Source organism: Panthera leo, chromosome A1, assembly GCF_018350215.1.
Source record: "Panthera leo isolate Ple1 chromosome A1, P.leo_Ple1_pat1.1, whole genome shotgun sequence".
NCBI lineage: Eukaryota > Metazoa > Chordata > Mammalia > Carnivora > Felidae > Panthera > Panthera leo.
In genome coordinates this window covers 185,830,735-185,854,628 of record NC_056679.1, presented here as the reverse complement: position 1 = coordinate 185,854,628, position 23,894 = coordinate 185,830,735, and the positions used below count along the sequence as shown (strand labels likewise).

The window sequence follows — 23,894 nt, the reverse complement described above, 5'->3', positions numbered from 1 at the left end:
ATTTAATATTAATTAAAGCACTTTAGAACATATTAAACATGATAATCATTAGATATTTGAGAAAAAGTAATTATGAGGAACTGAATTATTAGTATTCTGCAGATGACAAACTGAGATTTGGAGAAGTTAAGAAGCTTGCCTCGTGTCACTTAGTATGTGGCAAAGCCAAGACTTGAAAACAGGCCCTTCTGACTCCAAAGAATGTACTTAATCATTGTGTTAACACTTTCATTTGTGTGTAAAACATTTAAAATAACTCCCACTAGAGGGGCACCATCTTTAAATTATAAATCAGCACAAAATCTATGAGGAAAGTCAATCCCTTATGTTCACATATCAAACCAGGGCAGTAAGCAACAAGTCGAGATTAGGACAGTAAATTAGAGTTAAAGCAATGCTCAGTATAGGCTTAGAGATGCAAAATAAACCAGAACAGGCTCCCTAGAAGATTGCATGCTTGAATGGGGTTTTAATGTGAGATTTTGTTAGGCTGAGGAGTGAGGAGAAGCATTTAACCAAGGATAAGAGCTCAGATGTATGAAGGACCAAGCTTATTCAAACAATTGTGAATGTTGAGTGTTTAAGGAATCCAATTAGTAACATGACATTTTTGCCTCTCCTGTTCTAAAACAATTGAAAAAGTAAACAAGTAAATGGAAAGCGACCAAAGTGTTTTCTTCATTACTGGCAAAGCTGATCTTGTTTGTTTGTTTGTTTAAAGTTTATTTATTTATTTTGAGAAAGAGAGTGCATGCAGTGGAAGGTCAGAGAGAGAGGGAGAGAATTTGATTTTGAAAAATCTCACATATACCTATGTGAGCGTGAGCTTGACAATACTAAACCCCAGAACTAGAATTACCCATCCAGAAGAACTAAGATTACCCATACCTGGATAACGAGTGAAACAGGTTGTCCTTTAGGAACTCACTGCCAAGAAGGAGGAACAGGAAGGCACTGAGCAATGACTGTCCAGCTTCTTCTAAAGCTCACCACTCACCTAAACAATTCCATCTTCCCTGGGATGGATTTAAATTCTATAGAGTGGATAGTAGTGTTATTCTAATGAAGTTCTTTCACAGGGTGGAAAACATTGGGAGTGGAGATGAAGCATACTTTCAACTTGGTCTAACTTGAAAATCTATACATAAAAATCATAAAAATTGACTCCCTTTCTTAATTTTCTACTTGGCACATAATGCTAGAGATCCAGCCCTTCATTCCTAGCTTGCCTTAAATATTTCCAAAAGCCATGAAACAGAACTGAAATACTGCCATACAAAATAGCTCAAGGGATCTCATAAGTCATCCAGAAAGAGCATTTTTTAAGTGCCTTTAAAATGCCTTTAAATAAGGTACACTGTTCTCAGTTCCTTTTGGAATAGAGGGACATGTTTGCACCTAAGCATATTGAAAAACTGAATGCCAGACAGGGTTTCTCAGATCGCATCATGGTATCTTTCCAAGTGTACCTCCTATGTGTTCAGTAGTTCAAATAATTAAGTCTGAAAACAAAAGGCCTTGGGATAAATATTCTATATCCTAAGATTTTCACTTTCTGGGAGAGAAACAACTAGAAAAATTTATGGCCTAGATACATATGTTTTAATTCCTAGAATTTATATTTATTTGTTTCCAGTTGAATCTTTGGGCCAACTATGTTTGGTGCTAGAGTCCTTTTAAATTCTCTGGATATTCAATATTATCTCACTATTTCCTCATGTATCCTGTCTAGCATTAATTTTTGTTTTTATGAATAATTTTAAATTTTGTTAGGAGAGTAAAATAATAGGCATTTGGGTTCTACTGACCAAACCATTTCCAACCAAGGTTGTGGGTAACATGGGCACTAAGGAGGCCTCATTGTAACATAGTAGTTATACTTTAAGGTCTGATATATAAGGTTTATTGGGGTCCTATACACCATTTTGGAGTTAAGATTCTCAGATTTCTAGATACTACTTGTTAATTACTGCGAAGTTCCTAAGGCAAAAGGATTCTTGGGCTGTCTCAGGAACATCAAGAAGATCAGCGAGACTAGAAATAGGCATCTAGTACAAGGAATTTTACTTTAACCAAGGTGGTGGTTTTCACAGATGCATGTGATGAATGGCAACAAAGTTGAGTGAGTATAAGGGGATGGTGTAATGATCAAAGAATTTACAAAGAGTAAGGGAGGAGAGGGTACTGAGGAGACAAGGGAGAATAAAAAGCTTATAGAAACTATGGATTGAAGGTCCCTGTTGGGTCAAAAGATTTTGGAGACCAGAGTACCAGAGAAAGTTAACTAGAAACAAGAGATTTTAGTCACATAGTAGGATTCAAAAAGTAGAGATTATGGAATAGTTGCAGTTAATTTTTAAAAAGTGGTGTTGCAGAGGTGCCTGAGTGACTCAGTCAGTTGAGCATCTGACTTCGGCTGAGGTCATGATCTCACAGTTCATGGGTTTGAACCCCACATCGGGTTCTGTGCTGACAGCTCAGAGCCTGGAGCCTGCTTCAGATTCTGTGTCTCCCTCTCTGTCCCTTCCCTGCTCTCTCTCTCTTTCTCTCAAAAATAAACATTAAAAAAATTAAAAAAAAAAAAAATAAAGTGGTGTTGCAGTGCCACATAAGTGGGTGAATAAAGTAGCACTGAGGTCACTGTCATTATATCAGCAGACTAGAGGAATTTAAGGAACTCAAAGAGTTTTATAAAGATCATACAGTGATCTTTGACAACTCAGAATTTACATAAAGGATGTCAGAGAGTGAGATAGTGAGCCAAGAGTTAAAAATCTTTAATAAGTGGGAAATGATCTGAGCATATTGATTAGATATGGAACACTCAAGGTGGCTACTGCTGGGAGTGTTGTTGAGGGTATGGCTAGGGAGAAGTTATCTGTGTCTCCTCCTTCAACCTTACAGATGAGGAAAGGCATTCTGGAAAATTGTGTTTATGCCAGTATGTGATCCTGGCCTCTCCCCAACTGATCCGTGACAATTGGAAAAGGCTAGGGAAATCACAGTCTTACACTACTATGTGGATTCACTCTTGACCTCAGTTGTGGGTGAATGAGCTTATACCAAGTGTGAGACTCTACCTGAAAGCTTTAAATAGAGTTGAAACTTTAGAAGAAGGCAAACGTTATCATGAGGTTTCCCTATTCACCGTGATAATGTGGCAGAAGGCTTAGGGAATGCTGGGCATTGCTCTCAGGTCGAATTCCAAATTCCTTAGCATAATATATGTAAGCCTCAATATCTGCTTCTCCAAGCATTCTCTCTCTGCCTTCTTCACTATCCTGAAGCTCTACCTGATACCCACAGAACTGTTTGTAGTTTCCCAAATATTTCAGGCTCTCACATGCCTCAGGGAATTTGCACTTGCTGTTTTCTTCTACATAGCATTTTCTTGGATTCTTCACCTGACAACTCTTTCTGTCCTTCATGATTCAGCTGAGATGAAGCAACCCCTGACAATGTTTACACCTCTCTTCCTTCATTCTCTTCTTTTGTGGCACTTGTAACAGTGTTATGGATTACCTGTTTACTTCTCATTGTACATGAGTGGCACTTTGTGAGCTGAGAAGTTCTCATTCACCCATGTATTTTCAGTTCCTCCCACTGGGAGTGGCTTATAGCAGATGATCAATAAACATTGGTTACTATAAATATATTTAATTTCCAATAGTAATAAATATTCCTTAACTTTTTAAAACTTACAATTCCAAAATTTCAGAGGTAATTCCCAGGCATCATTACCTCTGCAAACCTATCATTATTAGAATTCAACAGTCGCACTATTAAGAGATGATAAGAGAGGAAAACAAGTAAGTACAAACACATAAGTAATAGAAATTTAAGAGACCATGATTGCCTGAAGCTCCATGATTCATGTTAAGGATTGTTTTTAGCAAAGTTATCAAATCTCCACACACTGACAAAGAGTGTGTTTTGAACATAAATGTCATTTTTCTTCACAGGAAAATCTTCACTATTGCATACACCTTAGATATTTGGAGTAAATGGATTTTCCTTCAAAATTAAAACTGTGCTCAAAAAAATTAAGATTATTCTAGGTTCGTATTAGAATGTTTTAGTCTGTATTTTCTCTCTAATCATCTATGTAATCTGTTTAGGATTTACAACTAAATCTAAGATTTGTATAAGATACTAGAATTGGGACTATTCTTATTCATCATGTAATCCAACCATCACTGGAATCTCATATCTCCAGATGTGAGCAGTACTAAGTTTTGACTTTATGGTGGTTTAGGCTGTCAGCCTTCTCAGTTTAGTTTCGGTGGCTCTGGATATGAGGCTGGACTCATGAATCCCAGAGATCCCAATTTTGAAAATCTTGTCAACTGAGTTAAAGCATTGTGTCTACAGGAATCCCCTATAAAATGCAATGCTGCTAGGAAAGATAATCATTTAGACCCCTGGTCTATCATATTGTCTTCCTTTCTACTAGATAAGTCAAAAGGGAGGGCATGTGACACAGAAAAGAGTTGAGTGTAGATGTGAAGAAACGTGTTCCATGGAGTTAAGCAACTTATCTTAAGTTGTATATCTATTAAGAACTAGAGTTAAGGTGTATATCCAGAGTTGATCTCAAAGCCCACACTGTTTTCATTGCATAAACTTGACTAGAATGTAGAGGTTGCTCAAGGCAAGCAGGTCAGACAAGGTCCTGTATGAAGTAGGGCAGGGGGCAGAAAGGAGATCTTTGGCCACACAGGACAGAGAGCATCAGGAGGAAAAGACCAGAGAAATGGAAAACATAATATACAATTTCAGCCTTTATCATGTTTTTTCTTAGATCCTCAGAATTAACCAAAAAAAGGGAAAACCATGTTTTCTTGTAACTACTGGTCCAACCTTCTGAATGCTCTTCCTTTCCTGGGGATTAGAGAACATGGCTACATGCCAAGCCATGTTTTCTCTCCTGCTTAGCTATCCCGAGTTCTCTTCCCTGGCTGAGATACAGGTGAGGAGGTGGATTGATTTCAGCTCAGATTTTCATCTTGGTCATTCAACCTACATTCTGCAAGTGGCATTATTTTACTTCTGCAGGCAGAGAGACAGTCAGTCCCTCCCTGGAGGACAGTTGACTAAGTGTGGAGAGACTGTTGGCATCCTTCCCCTTGTCTGGGTTTGTTTTACATAATGGCATGTCACAGCTCTTCAAGGAACAATGCTAGAAACTGCACCGGTTTCCCTTCCTGTGACATGTAATGAGGAAACGTAAGTACTTGCAAAATGCTGTTGCTCCAAGCTCAGCTCCCAGCAGGCAGATAATCAATTTTCTCCAATGCCAAGTTCCTTTCTCTTCTCTCCTCTCCCTCTTACGCCACATTACACATAGTAACCTATGACAGAGGATCACTGATAGCTTCCAGTTCTCTGGGAGGAAGGTTAAGGAGTGAGGGCTTCCCTCTCTTCATTTCTAAGATGCAGCTATTGAACAAGTTGATATCTAGAATTGCATATTTCTGTCGTTTTGGTTATTGTGTTATTTTGTCAGTGCATGCAGCAAAAAAATATGTGCAACACTTTTAATGGAAATTCAGCATGGAAATTGAGAATCAGCCTCCTGGAATTCCATATTTTAGATCTGATGCTAACTAATTGTGTGGTCCTGGATGTATCATTTTAACCCTGAGCTTCACTTACAGCTGGATTAGATGATCCTTGAGATGTCTTCTAATTCTAAAGTCTAAGCTACATGCATTCTCTTTTTCTATTAGTACATCTTTCACTTAACTCTAAAGCAATAGTTGTTTAAAGGAATTACTCTAGAACTAGGAACAAAGAGAATCTGTCTGTATTCTATTCTTTATCAGTGTCTTTTCTTAACAAGAACAATGGTCAAACTCTATAGAGGAGCCATGAGGGGTTGCAGGGAATGTTTATGTCACCAAATGTTTTATGTCTTTCTCCAAAGATGAGCTATAGAAGAAGGATACCCTTTGAACCCTGTGGTAAGCTGTTCTTTTCTTTCAGAGATTTCAATTTGGTAACAGCCAAAAATAAGTAAAAGAATAGCCCTAAAATGCCTAAAATATGGTAAAAATGTAGTCCTCAAAAAGTCTTCACTTTGTCTCAGTATTGGCCAATAATTAAAAGCCTTTTATAAAAGACTTCCCTACTAAAAATGTTCTAGGTTCATTGCATAGTGAGGTCAAAGGGCAGTAGGGGTCTTTGGGCAGTTAGTGAGCCCCCCTGCCATCTGCATATCCACTCCTGGCAACTGGGGTCTCTCTCAGTGCAGGTCTTTGGTAGTTCATTTTGGCCAAAGTCATTTTAGGATTGCTATTCTATATCAAAATTTTAGGGTGCTCATAAAATATGGAACAGTTTTTAAATTCAAACACTGTCTCAGTTATGCCACTGGGAAATCAAGGCTCTAATTCACTTCAGACATATCCTGCACCAGGTTCTACTTCATTTTTAATTTCAGATTTGAAAGTTAAATGTCAACAGTTCCTTTAAAAGTAACCATTGTTTTTTGAAAACACATCTGCCCCTGTTTCATTTCAAGCAATGTTTTCTTCAGCTTTTGTAGAGATGGCTCTAACTAAGCTTTGAGCACTGTGTGTGTATGTGTGTACAGGACACTGAATTCTTCACACTCATTTTGGATTTCTCACGTGGATTATTTTAGTCATCAAAACATTCAACCTTGATTGAATGACTGTTAGGGCATGATGTTTCCTATTTTCAGACTGTTCTAGTTCCTTGTACTTGATTATTCTCCCATGATGAGCGCTGGTATATCAGATTTAGCTTTTCTTGTCCCTTATTAGGAACTGTGTTAATAGTGGCTGCCTCACGTAATTTCTAAATTGGGCACATCGCCTTGTGTTGTATTTTTATGATCTTACATGAAAAGAATCTATATTGGAAGTAAAACCTACCCCAATAATTTTTGGCCTTGAGTCTGCATTAAATGGTAGAATTCATGTTCATGCAAAGAATGGCTGGGGATGTCTGCCTTCCTTACTTTATGTTTAGTCAGCACTGATCTCAGATAATTCTTTATTCAAGTACATTAAAGTCAATCAATCTGTAATGAAATAGTTATGAAAATAGATGTATATGTCTACTAAGTATAGTTTAATACTTTATTTTGCTAAAATGCCTTAGTATAATATATTTGATAAAATTTAGTATGCCTGAGAAGTTTAACCAGTTTTTCTTATTTGTTTTACTTGGCCAATTTTTATCTGTTTTTTGAGGGTCTAAGTTTTTTCTGTGCCTATAGGTGTTGTTGTTTTTGTTTGTTTAACAAAACTTTTCCGCTTCTAACTTGCCTGGTATTTATCTCTTAAGAAGAATTGGAGAAATATTTGCCATTGATATTGATGTGTAATACAGATGTCTTCTTCCAGCAGGCTGGTTCCTATTCCCTCTCTCTTCATTGTATGACTACTATAAGAGTCTGTCTTCCATAATTCAGTTTATTTGAGATACACATTGTAGTGTACCCTTAGTTACTAATGAAATTAAAATCTTATAGCTTGAAAACAAGATGAGCTGCATGTAAGCTTGGTGAATTTGACATTGTGGCAGATTGCAGATTGTTCACCAAAACATACATGGCAAACAATAAAAGAGAGAGAGATCTTCTCTTTTTGCAGAGCGGAAGTCTTAAAACATGGCCAGGAGTATCTTCCCTACCAATATGAAGATTAAATATAGTAATATTTAATTTAAAGCAGCTATTTTCAATTCTTTAATATCCTATAGCTTGAAAACTAGGTTTTGTGAATTGTTCCAATTACTTCTTCGTGCCATCAAATCTAATATGTTGTCAAAGAATTGGTTGGGCCAAAGGAGCTATAGATTAGTGTTAATAAATTCTACAAATCACACATCCTTTAGAAACTGATTGAAAACAAAGAGTGGCATTTTTTTCTTCCTTCCAAGAAGGTTATAGAAGGGAAGCAAGGGACTTCAATTTGCCATTATTTAAATACCAGATTCCAAATAGGCTACAATTTTATGAATGTCAACATCAAATCCTCCTTGAGAGATCTCTTGGGATCAGCTGACAAGAAGTTCTTGCCTCAATGCTGAGAGAACAATATTTCTTGGCAAATAACAGCTCTCTACAATTAATATTTTTTCCTTCTTATTTGCAAACCATAAAAATGGTTACTCCACAGAAAGAATTGGTTAACTCTGAAGTTTATTTAGGAACTCAAGCATGGGAAAGGAGAGAGAACATCTAATTAAATGTTTAATGCATAAAACCATACTTCAATTTTACAACTCACAATTTAGTTATTCAAATGACAGTATTAATGAAAATAAGAAAGCTCTCGGAGGTAAATTGAGAGACCTAGCTTCTGGTGAAAGTTCTGTGGTGTGACCTTTGGCAAGCTCTGGTATTCCTCAGAGGTTTACTTTCTCATCTGGAAAATGAAGGAACTGGCCTGATCTCTAAATTCTCTTTCAGCTTTGACACCCTAGGATCAAATCCAAATTCTAATTCAGCAATGAAAGTAGTGAAAACCCTCTATATAATGAGGCCAAAGACACTTTCAGTTTTTGGTGAGCAGAGCATTACACCATTGTTCTTGATGCTAATTAGACATGGAATACCATCTGTGAAAATAAAACAAGTGCCAACTCAAAAAAAAAAAAAAAAAGAAAAGACTTGGAGGGCCTTTAATAATCTCTTATATCAATCCTGCAATAGCAGAAGCCAAATATGAGGCAGATACCTACATACATTGGTTCACATTTCTCTCCTAGAACATTTGCTCCCAGAAGCCCATTTTGTTCAAAAACACAATTCTTTATCTTCCCTGTGGACAGAGAATGCTGAGCATCAACCCCCTAATCTAGACTATCCTTCATAAAGTGAAAGAGACACAACATTCCATGTGGCAAACAGGTCGATGCTAGAATTCATTCTCTGACATACGAAGCAAAAAGCCTTGAGATGTGAATCAGTATAATCAGAAAATGGATATGGTTGCATGCTTTTCTCAACTCTTTATATTACTTTCTTTTATTAATCAAGTCACAACAAGGGCTTTTTGGTGGATAAAAGGAGATGACTCTGTCTCATGGTTGAGTAGAAGACACATGTCATCTCAGCCCTGGGGTGGAGTCTTGAGTAGATAGTGTCAGGTATTGAGTACAAGGCCTGCTGACCCCTACTAGGGGCATTCTTATATCCTGGCTACACTGTGGCTTCTTAAGTTGTTATGTCTGCAATGGAGTCTTTTCAGGGGAAGGAAGATGATAGATTGTTCTGCTCTCTTGTCTTTGACTCCAAGGCCATTACAGTGCAAGAAAAGAGGTTCTGTCAGATGTACAGCTATACAATTCTTACATTTAAAATCAGAGAAGGAAGGAATGAGACTAAGATTTGACTTCCTGATGGTGGAGAAAATTGAATGTTTACTGTAGATACAAATCAAAACCAACAGCTCTGATCTAAACTAGTTTTTCAAGGTCATAAGACCCTCTCAGTTCAGTGAAAACATTAGGAAAAGGAAAAAAAAAAACAGTAATAAAGGTCAGTAACATTTATTAAGACCTAGGATGCCTCAGTCCCTGTTCCAAACACTCTACAGCAATCATTCCCCTTAACCTTCACTAGAATTCTAGTAGGTACGGATGACTATTATCCCTATTTTTCCATGTGCTGAAGCTGAGACCAGACAAGTTAAGAAACCTGCTTAAGGTTGTCGAGCAAATTAATGCCAAACTAAGAAATAGCCAGTTTTTATTTTACTTTTTGTCAAATATTTCTTCATTTTTCATAGATTTTAGAACTCCTGTTGGTGAAATTTGAATATATGTTTCAATATGTAGCTTTAAACATCCCTAATAATAAATTTAATATTAAAAGAATAATTAACATTTTATGTAGGGTCTCCACAAGATTCATTATCTAACTGATTTAGTTTTATCTTATAAAAAAGACAAAAAAAAAAAAAAAAAACAGAAGGAAAATGGATTTACCCAAGATCACACAACAAGATCATAAACAGGCAGGAATTAGAGCATAGGTCTGCTGACTTTGAGTCTAATGCTTTCCCTACCAAAATAAAGCTTCCTTTCTCAGAGAAGTTGAGTGTTTTAGAACTCTATGTAGTTTTATATGATTTACAGAGTTTTAAAAACTATATTAGTAATGATTTTTACCAGACATCCTAAAAGTTATCTTGAATATCACAAAATGTAAAACTTCCAGGGTGAGAGAATTCCAGTGGAGGATGGGGGTGGGAAGCTTTAAAATTGACTGCTTGGGCATTGAACAAAGAGCAAGTGAGGTCAAGTTTTTAAGCTTACAGTTTTGCAGAGTATCCCCAGGAGTGATTTGACATCTTGGGGAACATTTTGTGATTTGACCTTTTGCAACCATTGCCTGCAGTTGCCTGAATTTGGATGTTCTTTTTCCAGCTGCTTTCAAAGCTGTTTTAGAAAGCTTGGTGTTCTGATAACATTAGGTTTCTCAACTGCTGTGGAGTCTTTTCTTTAAGAAAATGTCAGTGCCTGGGTTAGATTAATCAGGTCTGGCTTCAAACACAAAATTATGCCGGGCCCATCAAATAAATAAAAACAAGAAATTACAATATTTCTACTGACATGGTTATTTCTCCAGAACAGTTTTCTGGGTTTGAATTAAAGTCATTAACAACCTTTTGCTCTTTGCCTCCTGATTCTGAAACCATTTGTGGCATACATCTATAAATCCAACAGATAGAATTCTAATATCATCTTTATTGCTGGTAGCATTGATTTGGAAGATACATTTGTAATCACAGTCAGGATTCTTACTAATTTATCATGCATATCTAACTTTTGGCATCACCCAACTCAGAGGAGAAGTTGGTGTACAAGACCAATTACTCGCTTAGAATAGCTGGCTGAGAACAATTCAGTACCTAAAGTAGGGACTGAGTAGGACAAACTTCTAGATTAGCCTCTAAAAATTAGTCCTTGGCTTGACTCAGGAGACCTTACCAAATGGAGAACAGATGCAAGAAATTATTAGATCTATCCAGTAAGGAAACACCTAAGTGGGCATGTGTCTCAATTTTGCCTATCAGACAACAGAACGAATGAAGCAGAAGAAAGAGTGGAATCTTTACTTTCCAGTATTTTCCAAAAGTGTGGAAATTCCTGTTTAATAGGTGAGGGAAAATAGAGGAAACTGGCTGCCCGTGGCTAAAGACTCCATTCTTCATGAACAGACCTGTGGACCATGCCTTTCATATTGGGAAATCTTGTTTCTTTCTGCAGGTCACAAGTAGAATTTCTGTACTTTTCCTCTGTGAAGTGCAGTCTCATCATGTACATGTCAGGATGGAAAAATATAACATATTGACCCATTTGCTGTGGCCCTGGGATCACAACTGTGACAAATCAGTTATAACCTCTAATTACAAGGAGCATGAAGTCCTTCCTCATCGAGCACTTACCTGTGGTTGGCTGGAAGTAAACAACTGCTGCTTTTCTTAGGATTTCTCAAATATCCAGTGATACCTCTATTAAGCCAGTTTAATTTTCTTGTTCAAGTTGACAGATTTAACTATGCTATGGTGTGTGCTTCTTATGGGTATCTCTCTCCTGAGCCATTGACAATATTTCCAGTCAGCAACTTAGAGCCATGAGAGCTGAGTGGAATATGAATTCAAATTTTAAAATCTCCCCTACAATGGGACTTCTCAAAGAGAGAAATTAGGAGATCTGGTGGTGTCACAGTACATACATAAAAGGATATTTTGTCACCTTTGACTACCAAGCTATTGATATATAACTAGTCCATACTTCAGTTACATATTGAACAGTGAATCATTGAACAGATGATTTTTATGACACAAATCTGTGAACTATGTTCAAATGATGGTATTAATGATTTTCATGGACACACTGATGTTCATACAAACAAGAACAAGACTGAACGCTTTACTATTATTCCTGATGGTTGCAGGTAGCCTTTTAACAAAGGATAAAAAATATATAGATATCACCTCAGGAGGAAGCTCACTTACCAATGCCATAGAGATTATTTTGCAAAACAACTGTATCATCGTCTCTGAATTTTACAAAGCACTTTTTCTACAATTAGCAAATGTGGTTTTCACAACAGCCTTAGCAATAGGTATGATTATCTCTATTTTACTGGGAGAATGTAAACAACTTGCCCTTGTCTCTGAACCTTGTTAATGTCATTAGTAGTAACTTGAATTCTGGAACTGGATTCAGTATATTTCCTGCTACTACAACCTACTCTGAATTTACATAAAACATGTTTTAGTATCTAGTCAGAAGTTTGTAGGAGTTAGATTCAATTATGCTGAGAAATTGCATTCTTTTTGGATGGATCAAAGTGGCAAACACATTCATTTGTATCTTCAGCTTTAGACTTCTGAGCCAGAGTTTTTTATTTATATAAATCCCGAGGTGAATTTATTTGCTACATTGTTGGAATTTGACAATGGACCCAAAACAATGAATTGTATTACAAAAGGTCACACTGAGCTAAGAAATTGTGGTGGCTTCTTCAGAGGGTGAGAAAGAGAAGTGATTTACACTAGTAAAGAGAATTTTCTAGGACAGAAATACAGAGAACTGAGTTATTAGCAAACACTTAGGTTCACTGCACGAATCTAGAGAAAACCACTCATCTCTGGAATCTTTACAAATATTAAGCTTCCTTCTATGTGAAGCTATTCTCCAGGAGGAAATCTCTAGTATGGTTAAGTTTCCATTCTCCTAAAAGTAATTTGCCTATCATAAAAGGTTCAAGAGCAAACGAAAAGAATTTTTCTCTTTGTGGTTTGAGCCCCCAGTTATCCAAACCAGCTTTCTGTATTAACTATATTCAATAATTGCTTGACTTTCTATTTGTGTGTTTGCATTTTGCTTTTTTTCCATGATCCTAGCCATTGGCTCAAAATAAACAGGCTGTGGGGCACCTGGGTGACTCAGTCAGTTAAGTATCTGACTTCGGCTCAGGTCATGATCTCACAGCTTGTGAGTTTGAGCTCCGTGTCAGGCTCTGTGCTGACAGCTCACAGCCTGGAGCCTCCTTCAGATTCCATGTCTCCCTTGATCTCTGCCCCACCCCTGCTCACACTCTGTCTCTCTCTCAAAAATGAAGCTTTTTTTTTTTTTTTTTTTAAATGAACAAGCTGTTTACTATAAAAATAGTGTTGCTTTGGGAGGCAGAAGTTTGGAGTCTGCCACAAGATAGCTCTGGGTTCTTAGATAAAACACCAAACTTCTTTGATGGATCTCAACTGCCCCTCTATCTTTAAGAGGATAGAATAGGTTGAGATAAATTCTCAGACCCTTTCTCACCAGTTCTCTTTTGGAGTACTATTTCCTCCATGCTTGTATGTGCCAGAATGATGTTAATAATATTACATAGATTATGCTAGTTTGTACTAATAAATTACATTAATGGGCTCTTTATTATGTGCCATGAATTATACCAGACACTTTACATACATTCACTCGTTTCAGGTTCAAAATAACCCTATGAGGTGAGTTTTCTTAGTATCCCTACTTAACACGTAAGGAACTTGAGACTCAGAGAGTTAAGGCACTTTCCCCAAATCGCACAACCAGTTAGTGACAGGACTAGGACTTTTGAACCAAGCCAGTCTGACATCACAGTCCTTAGAGCAGATGTTTTTGATGTACCCTCCTTCCCATCTTCTCTGAGCTGGTGTATCCATCCTCCAGGTGTTGTAAGGGGTGACTGCTGACAGCTCACCACTGTTCCTTCTCTCCAGAATTGCCTTTGACCAAGACAGAACCATCTCAACAAGGAGATTAAGACCATTACACTTTAGCCTGCAGAGTATACGTGGCTGCTGCTCTTGCCTCCAGGTGGCACTAACTCTGTGGTGTACTTGGTTCCAGAATCTCCTAGAAGCTTTCCTCCTTAGGGTGAAGCAAATCAATGCTTAGCAGTTTTTCCCACTGCCAGTTCTTGCTTCCTTCTCTCACTCCCCTTCTTCTGAAAGCTTAAACCCACAAGTAACTCAACCCAGCAGGAATTCTTGACTCCACCTCTGATTCTAGGGAATATAACTTGAAGCAGATGTCTTCAGAATCCTATCCTCTCTTTGCTCAGTGGAGAAGTCAGAGGGAGACTTTAAAAGATAGATTTAGCCTAGAAAAAAATTTAAAAATTATAAATTATACTTTAATTTTCCATTTTAATTTTTCAAATTGTTATTATTTTTCCATATATGAGTTTAAAGAAATAATAGATGGAATAAAAATGGCGACGTTTTGAAATGAAAACACACTATTAGACTTAATGGAGAAGACTGATTGATCTGTTTCAGCAGCCAAGCCCCTTTGTTTTCTTCTCTCATTAATTGAATCTGGCTGAGAAACTCAAATCACCAATTGATTTTTTAATAAGCGTAATGCAGTCACTCTGATATAACTGATTTCCTATCCCTTTTTTCTTCTTGGCAAGTGGTTAAGATTGCTAACAGCTCACTGTGACCTTATATTCACATCTCCAGGGATTAAGTTCAGCAAGGTGTCCACTAAAAATATTTCCAGAAGCAATAATTTCTAAAGTGAAGCTTAATATTTTTAAAGCTCATGGTGATCTCTGCCTTGTTCTTAAATGTTTTTGATATAGAGCTCACCCAAGATTTTCTGCATGACTTTCTAAGCTAAAACATTTATTCATTTAACAAATAATTGTTGAACTCATTCTGTGTACCAGGCACTGTACTAGATGCTGTGACTAAAATAGATGGATAGGTATGGCTATTTCCCTCGTGGAACTCGTGAACTAATTATAGATTGTAATCCAACATTCACACCAATCATAGACTTTGAATTGTGATCAGTTCTCTAATAGTCATACCTACTGTGAGGTTTTACTGAAGACATTAGATCTATTGATTTCTTTGATGATGGGATAAATTAATGGACATCTGAAGGCAGAATGGAGTTAATTAAATAAAATAGGGATATTAGAATTTTAGCCAAGACAATCAGCATATGAAAAGATCCCAAGGCAAGAAGTAGCAGGGCCATTTAAGGAATCACAAGAACCCCAGTTGGAGTGCAGGGAATACTATTTAAGATGAGGTTAGAGGCTAGAGTCAGGGGAAAGACCATACAAAGTCTTAAAGGGCAAGTTAAAGGATTTTAGTGTGTACCGATATCATTGGATCCTTATTGAAGGGTTTAGAGGAATGTATATGTGTGTGACATGATCAAAGGAGCAGGGGGTATTCCAGAAATTGGAGGTAACAGGGAAATGAAGACATAAGAATGAGCAATACCCCTTGGCAGAGTAGAAAGTAAATCAGGTTGGGTGGGCATTAAATGGAGAGATGATAAATGGTGTGAGATACAGCGGGGATCGTTCAGTATGGATCAAGGTAAAATGGACCAGAAGCATATGTTAAGCAGTATGGATTGTATACTGAGAAACATGAAGGGAATGGCATGAGCAGAAATGCATTTTAGAAAGATTGGTCTAAACTAGCACTGTCCAACTGAGTTTTCCAAGATGAAGTAGCTTTTCTAAAATCTGTACTACCGCAATATAGTACTTACAAACTGTGTATAGTTACTGAGCATTTGAAATGCCCTTGATGAACTGGAGGAATAGATTTTTGAATTTTGTTTAATTCTATATTTTACTTAAGGTAACTACCATCTTAGCACAAGTCTAGTCATAGTACAGAGCACGTGTGTATGGTAGTGTGGTGGTGTTGGGACATTGGGAAATTGGAATGAGGAAAAGGAGCAAGGAGATGAGCTAGGAATCTGAGAGAGACAGAGGAGGTCAGATCTTCCTGACAGAAAGATCATAGAAGTGTAAAATGAAAAAGATTTAATTTACTTTGTCTAGGGCTTAAAGAACATGGAGGAAACAGTGAGGTTTAGGTTAAATTCAGATTATAGACAGCCTCTCATGCCAGACTAAGGGGTCTGGACTGTGAGGAGGAACATGGATCTCTTTAAGGCTCTCAAAGATTGGAATATTTATGCAGAAATTTCAGAAATGTTTCTTGCCAGAAACTTAATTACGGTACTGAGCACCTGACTGGCTCAATCAGTTGAGCATCCAACTCTTGATTTGGGCTCAGGTCATGATCTCACGGATGATGGGATGGAGTCCCATGTGGGGCTCCACACTGACAGCACAGAGCCTGCTTGGGATTATCTCTCTCTTTCTCTCTCTGACCCTCCCCCACAGGAAGGTGCACTCTTGCAAAATAAATAAATAAACTTAAAAAAAAACATGGCATGTTATCATGTATATGTTTTGATAGACCCTTTGCCATTGAGTAGTGATGCCATATCCCTAGGTCTTTCTTAGCCTGAGGAGTCTTTGATGGCAAGGATTACAGTTTAGTCGTGTTTCCCTTCCCCTGACTTCACAGGATCTAGTTACTGAAAGAATGTTGAATGTAATTCCAGAAAAGTTAATAGGACTCTGAGCATCATTGGGAATGGTGGGCAGATGATGGACACAGAAACACATGGGAACAGCTTCTATAGAAGTTAGCAGCCATTTACCATTTAAATTTTGAAGTCATTACTTCCCCATAATACTCTAGACTCCATAAGCTCAGGGACTGTGATTCTGCCCAAGGTATGCTACTCATTCTTTTGAGCACACAACAAACCTGGAGAAAAACTTCATGCCACTTGAAAGGCAATATTTACAAAGCATTTTTTGGGGAAAAAGTATTTATTCTAGATATCTTGAAGTTAAATATGTTTTTGAAAAAGCTATTTCCATATTACCTTTCAAAAAGTGAAGTATACCCCCACCTAGAGTGTGCAGCTCTTTGTTTACATGTTGTCTGTACTGTAAATTATTTGTCCCCCAATGTAATAGGCTGAAAATGAAATACTTTCACTTGGCCTTTCACTGATCACTACCAAAGTTGAGACTCTTCATTTATCCATTCATTTGCCATTCATTTTGTTTAACCTAGTTAAAAATTTGGGTTTCTTTTCTCAATGATTAATGGGAATTGTTTATGTATCAGTGATATTAGCCTTTGACTTCTTATTTTGGAGATAGATTATTCGGTTGTGGTATTTTGCCTTTTAAAATTGCCTAAAGCATTCTTTAAAAAAATTTTTTTAAGTTGTCATCTGTCTGTCTGTCTATCTAGGTAAGTAAACTCTCTCCCCAACCTGGGACTAACTCACATCCCCAAGATTGAGAGTCACATTGCTCTACCAACTGAGTCAGCCAAGCACCCCTAAACCATTCTTTATAATATGGGAGTTGTACCTTTTAAAAAAAAATTTTAATGTTTTGTTTTAGTTTTGACACAGAGAGAGAGAGACAGAGCATGAGCGGGGAAGGGGCAGATGGAGAGGGAGACACAGAATCTGACTCTGGGCTGTCAGCACAGAGCCCCATGCACAGCTTGAACCCACCAACTGTGAGATCAGGACCTGAGTCAAAGTCAGATGCTTAACCAACTGAGCCACCCAGGTGCCCCATGAGTTCTTTTACATGCTAAAGATGTAAATTTTTTTCCATTATGCTTTTTATGTTTTATGCCTTTTTACAGTAAGATTATAAAGATATTCTCTTATAGTTTTGCCTTGTGTAGGATTTATATCTCTTGTAGTTTTCCTTGTGTAGGATCACGCTTGGATCTTCAGTCCATTTTAAATTTATTTTTGTGAGGTGATTTACAGATCTAATTTAAAAACAAACTCCCCAAAGGAAAATGTGGCCAATCAACTCTCTTGCTTTCCTATGGCCAAAAGCAACCTCAGAGAAGGATACCACAGATTCAAGTATTTAATAAGGGGTGATAAAATTAGATCTAATGCATTGTCTCAATACATGTCTCTATCTTAATTATAGTCAAAAGAAAATTATCTTTTCCCCATTTAATCTATTTAATTTAGAATAACTTGTGAGATTCCATTGGTCTTAATCTCCATATTCCCTAATAGAATGCTCTATGCATAGCAGTGATTCAAAAATGTTTGTTGATTTAAATAAAGAAGAGACTATGAAAAAAAAATGTAAAGAAAACCATAGTACTAATAATGCCTTCAAGTCAATCTAGTAGAATAATATATACTCTATTCAATGATATTTAAGTGGAATAAGAGTCATGAGTGAGGAACAAAGTGAAGTATTTGTTTTACTCACCGTCCTGACAAAGTATTGATGATGTTGAGATAATATACGCAAATCATTCAGCCCCAGTGTCTGTACACAGTAGGTCCTTGTTACTATATGGTAGGTAACCAGAAAATACTTGTTTTCATTATTTCAGATGTTCATTGGGGTGGAAGACTTTTCTATTGTGGAATCTTTAAGTTTTTAGGAAATAGTTTTATATATGAAATAAAATACTAAACACCGTAATAAATGCTGAATTTTAAAGGTTTAATATGATTAACAACATAGCTTAAAAAAATGAAATTCATTATTAATTGACATTGATGGTCTCTTCATAAAACCAGACATAAGAAGCTTATAAAACAATAAAGAAAGAATGGACCTTAGTGGGTGTCATTCAAATTCTTTCCTCTCTTTTCAGTTATGGCTTGTGTCTATTATATGCTAAATTAGGACACAAACAGGGACTAAACTAATTTATAAAATGCTATGACCTTAAATATATGTTAGAATAAATCAATAGATGAAATATATTTGAAGTGGGTGAAATAACCACTTTTGACTTGGTTGGCATTTAAACCTTTTGGGCTTAGGAATCACTGATGTGGCACTTTCAGAGGATTTGATTTTATAGGCTTCTTGGCCCAGAGTTTTTAAAAATACAAAAAGGGATGTGGCCTTAGAGATAAGACAGGCATCAGGCTGTCACTGTGAAGCTGCTTTGCTTTTAAATGGCCTGTTCCCACGTTTGAATTCATAATCTAGTGGTGGAAAAGCTTTGGATTTTCTGGCAAAGATGAAAGATGCTCAGAAGCTATTACCTTAAAATAGAAATTGATAGATAAATAAGCTATGGAAGTTTAGATTCTGACCTGAAAGGAAGTGGAGAATTGAATTAGATAATTATCTTGTTAACTTCAGACAAAATTAAAGTTCACCTTTAGGAGAATCAGATCATTAATGCCAAAGTATAGATTCTCATTCACTTACATGATACGAAGTAAAACGAAGTTACTAATATTGTGTAGATTTATTTAAAATATAATGTGCAGAAAACTCTCAAGGACTCTGAAAATAGGGAGAAAAAGTGCCACTGAATATTAATTATTTAAAAAGAAAACCTTGCCTTGTTTTTCCTATCTAGCATATGAGAACTTGAATTTGCCTTTGGTGTTCTGATCAAAGAAACAGGAAAGAAAAAGACAGACATTCCTAGGGATAATCTCAAATGAAATGTTTTTACTCCACAATCATAGCCCGTGTCTGTTATATTCTAAATTAGAAGAAAAGCAGAGACCAAACTAATTTATGAAATGCCATGACTTTACAGAGCTTAAGTTCAGATAAATCGACGGAGAGAAGCATAAACTAATCAAGACCTACTTACTATCAGTGAGAAATTCCTACCTTTACGTCTTCAGGAATAGTTGCTAAATAATGGCTACTCATTGATCTCTGAGAGGGAACTTGTGGTCAAATGGAAGCTGAATTTCCCAGTTAGTGTCTGGGTCACTGTCACTGACTTAACCAAGCCTGACTTGGACAAATGACAGTACATTAATCCACCAAAAGGCAGTGTTAGGAGGTTTCATAACCCCACTTAGGAAACTGCAGGATGAGAGGAAAGTCATTACTCCTTGGAGGAGTAACCAAGGGGGTTTCCTGTCTCATCAGCTTGGAAGGGTGTGGAATGACACTTGCAAGTGGGAAGGAAGACCTGGACTGAGGAGTCATAACTCATTCTGCTAAGTCAGTCATCTCTGCCTGAGGCTTCTAAAGTACTTGATTTTCAAATCAAATCTAAATCTCCTAAATAAGTAGAGAAACATAGGCACAAAGCCAAATAATTAAACCAAAACACAGGATTTGTATTTTGTTCTTTATGTATTCTATGACAAATTATAATTCAGTAAAGAAAAGAAACAAGATTTGAGAAGTGGTGTCAGGTTCATCTCCCATTGCAAGAGCAGACATAGTCTTTGAAACTAATATTCTCTAAGAGTGTAAAGAAAATATAAATGTATAGTAACTGAAGTGTGTCTCCATAGCATATTATCTAGTTAAAAAATGTAATTCCCTAAAATTTCACTTGGAATCATACAAAATGCAAGACATGATTCTTTCTTTTGATCATTCATTCAACAAATGTTACTGAATACCTATTTGGAGTCAATTAGGATGCTAGGTACTGATAGTGCAACGGTATGCTAAAAGAGACACTGTGAACTCGTGCAATAAATTCTAATAGGACACATATTTATAAAAATAGCCACACATATGAATGAGAAACTAAGAATTGCAGTGTTATGAAGGAAAGCCATAAGATTCAATGAAACATGAGAAAAATGTCTCAGCATAGAAATTTGGTTATAAACCGGGTAAAATAGGTACTTACTGGTGTCAGTCACCAGCATATTGTTCTGTGGCTTGCATAGAGAAAGGTCCTGAGAATAAGAGGACATTGTTACAAATCTTAGGGTTCATTATAGGCACTGTTTCCTTCCCTACCCAGGAAGCAAAAAGTTTTATATTGTATATATTTAAGTAGGCATCCAAGGCACCATCAAAAAACACCTCAAAGAAAGAAATATTATCAATATGCTCGAAAGGTTTCCTTTCATCTAGTGGTCACATTACTTATGAAAGGATCAGAAGTCAGTTTAATCTGTTTTTTTTTTTTAACCCAAATGGGCAAAAGATAGTTTTCAACATACCCCTTGTACAGAACTCTCAAATGTGTGAACATGAGAATTCAATATATGCTTATTTTCAAATGCTTTGCAGTTTTTTACTGAAGTATAATCGACATAAAATAACCTACTGGCTTTAGGTATACCTCATGGTGATTCGGTATTTTTATACATTACAAAACGATCTCCATGATACATCTAGTTAACATCTGTTACCATATAAAATTATTACAATATTATTGGCTATATCCTTACGGCTTATGTTTTATAACTAGAAGTTTGTAACTCTTAATCACCTTTACCTATTTCACCTACACCCAACCCCTCCCCACTCTGGTAATCAGTTTGTTTCCTATATCTATGAATCTGTTTCTGTTCTGTTTTTAGTTTGCACGTATAAGTGAAATTTGTCTTTTTCTATTTTACTTAGCATCATACCCTCTAGGTTCATCCATGCTACTACAAATGGCAAGATTTAATTTTTTATGGTGTAGTAATATTCCATTGTACATATATTACATCTTCATCAGTTTATCTATGGATGGACACTTAGGTTGCTTCTATATCTTCGCTATTGTAAATAATGCGGCAATGAATATAGAAATGAATATTTCTCCTCAAATTGGTGTTTTTGTTTTCTTTTGGTAAACAGCCAAAAGTAGAATTGTTAGATTGTATGGTATTTCTATTATTGATTTTTTGAGGAACCTCCATACTGCTTCCCATATTGGCTGCACCAAATTATTTTCTCGGCAACAGCACACAAGGGTGGTTGACTTTTCTCCACATCCTTTCCAATAACTTGCTATTTTTTTCTTGTCTTTTTGATAATAGCAAATCTGACAGGTATGAAGTGATATATCACTGAGGTTTTGATTTGCATTTCCCTGATGATTAGTGATGTTGAACATCTTTTCTTGTGCCTCTTGGCATTTGTAGGTCTTCTTTGGAAAAAATGTCTTAAGTACCACCCATTTTTTTCATTGGATTTTTTATATTAAGTTATGTAAATGCTTTATATATTTTGGATATTAACCTCTTATCAAATATATCACTTGCAAATATCTTCTTCCATTCAGTAGGTTGTCTTTTCATTTTGCTGATGCTTTCTTTCACCACTGAAAAGCTTTTCAGTTTGAAGTAATCTTGTTTATTTTAGCTTTTGTTGTGCTTGCCTGAGACTGGTCCAAAAATATGTTTAAGACTGATGTTGAAGAGCTTACTGCTTATGTTTTCTTCTAGGATTTTTGTGGTTTCAGGTCTTACATTCAAGTTTTTAACCCATTTTGAATTTATTTTTGCATATAGTGTAAGGTATTCATCCAGTGTCATTCGTTTGCATGTAGCTCCAATTTTTCCAAAACTATTCATTGGAGACTCATTGTACATTTTTGCCTCCTTTGTCATTGACTAATTGACCATATCAGCATGGGTTTATTGCTAGGCTTCCTATTCCAAATGCTTTTCAGTTTTGATAAGGGTTTGCATGGTGCTATCTTTGTTCTGTTCCAGGAGATTATGTGGTCATGTCTGTCTACTTTGACCTGAGCAGAAGAATGGGATACTTCACCATCCAGACCTACATCCCCTGCACACTCATCGTTGTCCTATCCTGGGTATCTTTCTGGATCAATAAGGACGCTGTTCCAGCCAGGACTTCTTTAGGTGAGACACATTCCTTTGTGTTTTAGTGTTTCAAGTACCCAATATCAATAATCTTCATTCCCCTAAGTTGATTTGCTTTTACCTCAGTCAGCAATTACATAGAAATGCTGTTATGTTATGCTGTGTTATGTCATGTTATGTCATGTTGAGAGAGAGGCAGAGAGATAGAGAGAGACAGCGAGCAGGAGATGGAGAGAAGGAATCTTAAGCAGACTCCTCACTCAGTGCAGAGCCTGACACAGGGCCCAATCTCATGACCCTGATATCATGATCCGAGTAAAATCAAGTATCAGACACCCAACTGAGATACCTAGGTGCCCCTACTATTTCATTTTGAAGAAAACTAGCATTAAAAAAAGTGTTTAAAAGTTTTCTAGTTCTAGTTTTCCTTAATTACCTTCATTTGCTTTCTTTGGTAAATTTTCTTAATAAATTTCAATTAACTAGGAAAAAAATCAAACTTCTAATTTCAACAGATTTTTGTTTTGGTCTCTGGGCAGCTATATTTTGGAGCTGCTCACACAAGCTCATAAGAGCTCATTGTGTTTATTCTTTCCAAACGTTGTATTGAGAGATGTCACATTGGTAGACTGAAGTCAGCCAAGGTGAGAGTATTAACATCATGGAAATAGGCAAACACTAAAAATCAGGACTGCCTTTTTTTCCCCAGTAAATTGTCACACATTTACCAGTGCATAACTGATGTCTATTAATTCCAACATCCATAATTATTATGACATTTGAAGACATATACACAGCCATTGGCTCTGTGTAGAAGAACACATTTAAAATGCCATTTTTGAAAAAATACCTGTAACATTTTTGGAACACCACCATTCACCCCCCACCACACACACACACACACACACACACACACACACACACACACATACTTTTAAGATTATTTGAGGTTGCTTGATGTATTGTATATGTGATATTACCTTGGATTTTCATACATCTTTCCTCATGTGAGGAAGAAGGTTCACATAGATTATTACAAAGCCACAGACTCACAGGGACATTACAGTCTAGGTCCATGAATGATATTTTCATACTACATAAAATCCCTTAGATAACTAAGAATAGAGCTGTCGAAAGATGAATTATAAAATCACAATCCTCTTTCATCAGCTCTGTGAAAACTAGAACCACATCTCTTGCTCAGTCTTTGGCTAGAGAGTCAATACAATTGCAATAGTCAGGAGCTTGGGTTTTAAAATCCAATAAATCTGGATTTCAACCCACATGTATAATATAACCTTGAAAATGCTCTTTAATTTGTATAAATCACAGTTTCTTCAAATGGAGAACATATATCATTTTCTGTACCTAACTTGTAGGGTTTTATTAGGTTACATAAAGTATTCTATGTAACACATATGAAATATAGTAAGGCCTTAGAAATGTTAGCAACTACAGGTGACCCTTGAATAATG

The 23,894-nt window shown here is 36.4% G+C and overlaps 1 protein-coding gene across 6 annotated transcripts in view; it reads left to right on the top strand.

Moving 5' to 3' along the window:
- The window catches only part of GABRG2 (gamma-aminobutyric acid type A receptor subunit gamma2), a 113,782-nt gene that overhangs the window by 73,528 nt on the left and 16,360 nt on the right, over window positions 1–23,894 (top strand). For 4 of the 6 annotated variants that reach the window (XM_042947533.1, XM_042947495.1, XM_042947507.1 and 1 more), the window contains one exon: window positions 22,306–22,458. In XM_042947533.1, coding sequence (XP_042803467.1) covers window positions 22,306–22,458 — 153 coding nt within the window. The remainder of the gene's footprint in view (window positions 1–22,305; window positions 22,459–23,894) is intronic. The other 2 variants (XM_042947500.1, XM_042947526.1) reach the window with 1 other exon arrangement.